This window comes from Mytilus californianus, unplaced genomic scaffold (assembly GCF_021869535.1).
Source record: "Mytilus californianus isolate M0D057914Y unplaced genomic scaffold, xbMytCali1.0.p SCAF_4, whole genome shotgun sequence".
Taxonomy (NCBI): domain Eukaryota; kingdom Metazoa; phylum Mollusca; class Bivalvia; order Mytilida; family Mytilidae; genus Mytilus; species Mytilus californianus.
The window spans coordinates 44,693,904-44,701,196 of record NW_026262690.1 but is presented as its reverse complement, the minus strand read 5'-3'; the positions used below and the strand labels follow the sequence as shown (position 1 = coordinate 44,701,196).

The following is a 7,293-nucleotide window of genomic DNA, read 5'->3' as shown; positions in this document are numbered from 1 at the left end:
ACCGAATTGAAAGGACCACTAAAAGCACTCAATCTATCTAAACATCAAAATAGTATTTTACACTCCAGAAATGATTAGTACCTTTAATTTTATATGCTTTATTACAAAAAGTAATAAAAAGTTCTTTACCTGTTTCAGTGAACTTGTTGAAAAGACGGAAATATTAGTTGTAGAACACTTACAAGAAGCCGAGATGTAACCATATTTAACGATTTGTTTATGTAGTTTAGGTAGCAAATACATAGCAGGGACTTCCAAAAGTTCAGAAGAGACCTCAGGCTGACATGTAGAAATGATATGCTTTGTCTACTTATTGACTCCCGTGAAGCGCACGTCCTAGCAACTAGAAGAATTAACCATTTCATTCTTGAGAAGTTATATACAGCCACAATTCTATATAGCCACAATATTCATATATTTATTCATAAAAGATTATAGTATTTTTTAATCAGATTTTCCCCGTTTACACCAATTTTCACAATCTCGTGGAAAAGCATCTTTAATGACATGACGACATTCTTTACAATTTATATTTTATGGAGGCCGATATTTTAATCTTTTTGTTTCGAAAATTTTAAAACCTCTCCGCCCTGAACTATGCTGAACTCCGTGTAATAACATGACCACATGGAGCATATCTAAACTTCGATGTTTCACATTCTCGTGTTGAAGGAGAAACATTTTCTATTATCTTACCTCCTATACACTTCTTGGAATATCATTGGTTGAAAGCGAACACGCGGAAAACGTATATATTTAATAAGGTCAATGGGCATGGTTTATTTGAAATACAGTTAGTAGTAGTTCTTTGATATTAAATTGTAAATGTTGGCATTTGTTTTTGCATACATCAGTGCAGGTAGGTTCTTAATATTGAAGACTTGAGCACTGTAATAGTTCATTAGACACCAAATATTGCCTTAATGACCCATAGAGTTCCCCTTGTTAATGATATTGTCATTTAGACCAAGGGGATATGCTATGCTGTCTGTAGTCGGTTGAATCCAAGATAGCTGTCAAATTTGAAGAGAATTGTGTAAAAGTCAAAAATTAATAAGTGAACAAACTATTTACATGTTTAATAGATTACCTTAATAAAAAGAAGAGTTATTTTTTTTATTTTCAAAATTACTGTTATATCACTGATTTTGTACATAACATAGTGTTTGAACTGGAATTTACAGAAACAAATGTTTTGTTAAAAATATACCAGTATCGAAGTACTGGCTTCTAGGCGAAAAGCATACGAAGGAGACTTCTACACTTAGTAGCCAACCAGTATCGTTACCGACCGAGTGGAAGAAAAAAAACCAAAAAGTTTCATTTCTTTTAATCTCATATTTTATAGAACAATGAATGAAACTAAGCTCTTTAGATTAAACAGGGTAATCGTACATAGTAATGTCACAATGAATACATTTTAGAGAAGCAAAATAATAGAAGCAGTTTGCTTTTATAGAAAGAACAAACTATTAACTTGAAATCAACGAGCACACCATTTATAAATATCACAGAAATAAATATTATATGAAATATTTTGTTTCGCTTTTGTATTGTCAGTTCGTTATTTAATGTGGTCATTAATCCTATTTTTCAGCGACTGCTGTAGAAGAAAAACCAAATCTAGCTAGAGACCATGGATTCGATATCAGCATGCACGATAACACCATGGCAGTATCTACAAGTGCTTTAAAAGAATATCAAAAGAAAGTTTCAGTGCTTTATAATGAATTTATCAAAGACATGAATGAACATCTGAGAGAAGAAAAGAAAGTCAGAAAAGTATTTGCACAACTACGTAAAGAAAAACTGTTGAACAGTCAGTATTCATTGTACAGGTCTGATGGTGCCGATCTTTTCTCCAAGGCAACAGCAGATAGGACTAAATTAATGGAGAATTTTGTAAGAATGTCACCAGTTTTACTTGATGACTATCGCAATTTCACTCCTTGGGGTCTTGACATGATAATCGACGAGGATTTAATAGGTCCGTCGTCAGTATCTGAAGTGGAAATACGCCCTCTAACAGCTCCAGTTGTTGCACTTCCAGGTGAGGAGACTAAAGAACCAGTTGTAGAGGAAGAAGTGCGTCCAAATACGGTAGTTCCCAGTACAACAAATGTATTAGGAAATGTTATAGGTAATGCTATGAAAAGTATGAACATCCTTCAACTTACAAACACTCTGCTTGGGAAACCAGAACCTGAACAGCAACAACAAAAGCAGTCCAATAACAAAGCTTGGGAGCAATTGAAAAATGTTGTAAATGAGCGCAATGAGGATGACATGCCAATTGAAGACCTTGAACCAGGTATTGATGGTCACGTTGATATGAAATTAGATCAAACAAAAGCTAGAAAAATTATGATTAGAGCTAAGGCATTTGAACATCTTTCAAATGGAAAAGCATGTGTTAAACTCAAAGAAAAGAACGGGGAATTCATTTTGAAGCCTGCACCGGCTTTACATAAACCTAATGCAATTCAAGCATATTTTATGGCAAAAGACCCAAACAAGGAGCAGATGGCATTAGTCAGACAACGAACATCAATTATAACACCTACTGTGTCGTCTGATATGAAAGTTAACAACAAAATACCTATTATGAAATCCCTTTTGGGGCATAAAGTTAAAAAGACAACAGTGTCAGAAATTATGTCGGATGCAAGGAATCGAAAAACAAAGCATTATAAAGTAGTTTTGAGAAACTATCGAGAAGAAACTATTGAACAGGATGGAAAATCGCAAGCTAAAGATGGTACTTCAGACCAGAATGAAATAAGTGCTCAATGTTCACCACGAACATCATCACGAAATAAAGTAAATAATGTGGATGGGGATCCCATTCTGAGCGAAAAGAATTTAAAAAGACAACTTCATCAAGATTTAGAGCGACATAATATGGAAAGTATTCAAAATAGAATAAAAGTCGTCATGGAGGCTTGGAGTAAAAATGAAACCCCCCGACCACTAGGCGGCCTGTTATCAAAGAAGGCCCAGGGTCATACGACATCTTCTAATGATTCAGTTTTTATCATCAAACCACCCACTCAAAATGACCATCATCGTGATAAATTTTCATCCTCTCAACACAGAGTTAAATTCATTGACGATAACTCACCTTCACCATTAAACAGATCTGCATCCTCCATGTCGTTTCGAGAATATACGGAAAACATGCATGCCGATAGATCACCGACAGACACAATGAGACTAATGGTAGAAAACAAAAGACCAGAAAGTAGATCCGAGAGTAGTTTAAGTTTTGCAACAGGCTATGGATCTTTAAGTAAATTGCCAAAAAGATCTAGAACCCCAAATCGCCGTTTCCCCTCTAGATTTACTCCAGTTTCTAGTAGTGATACATTTTCGGAAATAAGTATTGATGCTCCAGCTAAATTTCTAAGCACTAGAGATGCACATAAAATGGTTAAAGAACAAATGAAAAGAGATAAAGAAAAGGAAAATGCTCTATTTTCATTGAGGCGTAGAATGGCTACAGCCAGTGGAAGAAAATCCTAACACATTGATTACAAAATTCGCATATTTTATATATGAAAATATATTAAAATATTCCAAACAGCTTCATAAAATTCAAATAGTAGAAATAAAAATTTGGGCCATTTGATTTTTTGGTAAAATAAGTTCACAATTTACTTTTCTGTAAATCTTTTATTCAAACCATTACGGATGGACCTGCATAACATATTTTCAACAACACTATTTCAGTGTGATATCCGCAATCAAAAAACTGTTGAGTCAATTAGTTCTGTTCAAAATTCAAAAGTTTTATCACAATTAAAGTATATTTAAGAACAAATCCACTTACCCGTGTTTAAAATCGTTCGGATCTCTCCGAAGAAAGGAGGACGTTCGATAATGCCCAAATTTTATCCCTATTACTAGCTTAATTTTCATATTAGGATATAATGGTCATTATCAAAATTTAATATTCCTTTAACAATGACTAGATAGGAAATAGATGTTTTGTTTGAAAATATATATGCATCAGCGTTCTTTTTATGACGTCATTGTTATCATAAATCGGAATTGTCAAGGAAAACTCTCCGCAATTTTCGTAATAATAGATTTTTGGAACCAGTAGTATTTAGCGCATGCGTCGAAACCAAATTTGTTTTTAACATTATTTTTGTTATAGTAATGAACTATCTAAATTGATAGACAAGTGACATACACATTAAAAATTCATTTTTAATTCACCCATCGAACATACGGCTCAATCATATACCATTCGAAAGCATATCGTCAGCACTATCATTTTTGCTCGGTCGTCAAATATTCGTGTGGTGTTATTTCCCTTAAATGACGACGAAAGGCCAAGGACGGACACAAAATGTCAGCATTTTGTATATTCTGTCTTCTGAATAATAACATTATGGACATATTTTTTTTTAGAGCAGACTGAGGTTTAAAATCAGTTATCTAACGCATTTTAAAATATTAATGACGTATTTTTAATAAAAGCATCTTTTTCTGAAATTCCAGTGAACATGATACAAATGAATAAAAACCAAAAATTTGTCTGTGATTCAATTGTTAATCAGCATAAAACCCAGTTACATATCTTATTTAGTGTTAAGGAAGTTTCTGACATCATCGACTTTCTGCAATCACACTTCTTGCTAATAATAAAACCAATCATAACAACGTATACAGTTCCTAAAATACCAGCATCTTCAAAAAGACAGATTTTCATCTGTTCTACGTTAAAAAAATTTATATAGTCAATGTATAGTAAGTTGAATAACGAAAAGTTGAATTTCAAATATTTCTCGTATACATATTAGAATTTTTTTTCTTGGTAGCTTCAACTTCATCGTACATTGACGAAGGAAGTAAAAACTGTCATATACTAGAAAATGTTCTTTTGTGTCTGTCCGAAATAGGAAAATTGACATGTTGCAGTTCATTAACTAACCGTCTACATTTTCATTTTGATTCGAAAATTCTAGCAATTCGCAATAACTCCAGTTATAATTAGACTTCATAACTAGTTAAAATATTAGTAGTATAAAGACAAAAATAAATGTGTAGGAGTCCTACCAACAATTCAATCAATTAGCATCAAGCACGTTTTGTGAAAGTATGTCAGCTTTGACAAAACATAGCACTTTTGAAAGTGCTGTTTACTTTGTATTTGGAGCGATTTTATTCTTATTTTACTTGGCCGTGATTTTGCATTTAAATTTTATGGTAGATGTGCCTCATAATAATCTCATGTATGAAAACCAGAGTGCTATTTAACGCACTGATTGTAAACTGGCATATTAAAAGATAACACATGTACATAGAATGAAGTTATGCTCAGAACAAATTAAGTTGTTATTGGCTTTGAACTAGCTGTCAGCAACTGCGAGTACTCTCAGATCTGTACTGAGTGTCATTTTTGTTGTAAAGATGTATAAATACCCTTTCTCGTCAGGTCTGTGTTTTTGTTAGATGTTTTTCTGCTTTGTATCGATCTGATGAGTTATGCACTTTTCAACTGATTTTTATAGTTTGTTCTTATGTTGTACTGTTACACCACTGGTCCAGGTAGGAGGAAGGTCTAGCACCAACAAACTAGTTTAACCCCGCCACATTCTGTATGTGCCTGTACCAAGTCAGGAGCCTGTAATTCAGTGGTTGTCGTTTGTTGCTGTATATCATAGTTTTTTTTCGTTCATTTGTTTTGTACATAAATCAGGCAGTTTGAATTGTTTTACATTTGTCATTTTGGGGCCTTTTATAGCTGACTATGCGGTATAGCATTTGATCATTGCTGAAGGCCGTACGGTGAACTATAGTTGTAAACTTCTATGTCATTTGGTCTCTGGTGGAGAGTTGTCTCATTGGAAATCATACCACATTTTCTTATTTCTATATTAAGCTAAAATGTTTAAATTGTGAGAAATGAAAACTGGAATATATCTCCATTATGCAAAGCTCTCATTCTTTGATCGGCTTTGGCTATAGTTTTTGTCCATTTTTATCAGCTCTTCAATTTTAAATAAGTTTTTGATTTTCAAATATTTTGACCTCGAACACCACTGAAGAGACAATTATTGTCGAAATGCGCATCTGGTACAGTAAATTTGTACGGTAATGTTATTATTACCACTGGGTCGATACCTCTGCTGGTATCTGTTACCAGAGGTTATCACCAGCCCAGTAGCCAGAGCTTCTATACTGCCAAGAACATACGGATATTGTGTTATTCAAATTCGCTGTTTTAAAATTTTCGAAATGATATTAAATTAGGGAATATACTATCGTGCAAAGCTCTGATTCCTTACCCAGCCTTGGCTATGTCTTTTTTGGTTTTATTAACTATTTTGAATAAGTTTTAGATTTTCAACTATTTTAGCCTCGAACATCACTGAAGAGACATTTATTGTAGAAATGCGCATCTGGTACAGCAACATTGGTACCGTTAATGTCATTTTTATACTAGTCACAATAAGAACTCTCTAATTTGTTCTGAAGGAAAAAGTAAAATAACAAAAATACCGAACTCCAAGGGAAATTCAAAACGGAAAGCCCTTTATTTTAAAAATGGCAAAGTCAAAAGCTCAAACACATCAAACGAACTGAAAACAACTGTCATATTCCTGACTTGGTACAGGTATTTCCTAATGTAGAAAATGGTGGACTAAACCTGGTTTTATAGCTAGCTCAACCTATCACTTGTATGTCATTCGCATAGAATTCCATTACATTTATTATGCGGGAACTTGGTCCCGTCTTTGTAATCTGTGTTGTGGTCTTTCTTTCATGATTTTATCAATTCTTTTTGCGGGGAACTGCTCATATTGATGTTACATTATTTGGGAACTAGCTTGGACTCGGCATGACAACGGGACCTAAAAAGACAATCCAGTCTGCTAACTACATTTTATTCTGGTTCACAGTCTAATCATATTTACAACAGTTACAATACAAATTACATTTCTTTTCCCAACATAGTTATACACCAAATATTCCGCGATCTAAATCGAACAATAATACAAAACCCGACAATAGTATATACGCGCCATAAATGAACAGTCAAGTCATTTTTTATCTCCCCTTAACTCGTTTACTTTTAATATTTAATCAAGTATCAAAATAAGAATTGTATTTTCAAAAGTTATCTTTACAAAGAAGTTTAATATCCTTTTTATAAGTTAAGAACCTTTTATTTAAATCATTTACCTTAATATTATTTTTAACTTTGCCTATAATTTATTTAATCTATATCACGATTTTACTTGCGAATATGAATAAAATTTACTTTACTGGAAAACATCTTTT

The 7,293-nt window shown here is 33.2% G+C and overlaps 1 protein-coding gene across 1 annotated transcript; it reads left to right on the top strand.

The window, feature by feature from the left end:
- The first annotated feature begins 825 nt into the window (after window positions 1-825).
- LOC127736936 (uncharacterized) lies at window positions 826-4,542 on the top strand. Its single transcript, XM_052247500.1, has 2 exons — window positions 826-859; window positions 1,598-4,542. The coding sequence occupies exons 1-2, from the start codon at window positions 826-828 to the stop codon at window positions 3,520-3,522; spliced, it is 1,959 nt and encodes a 652-aa protein (XP_052103460.1). The 3' UTR covers window positions 3,523-4,542.
- The last annotated feature ends 2,751 nt before the right edge of the window (window positions 4,543-7,293 follow it).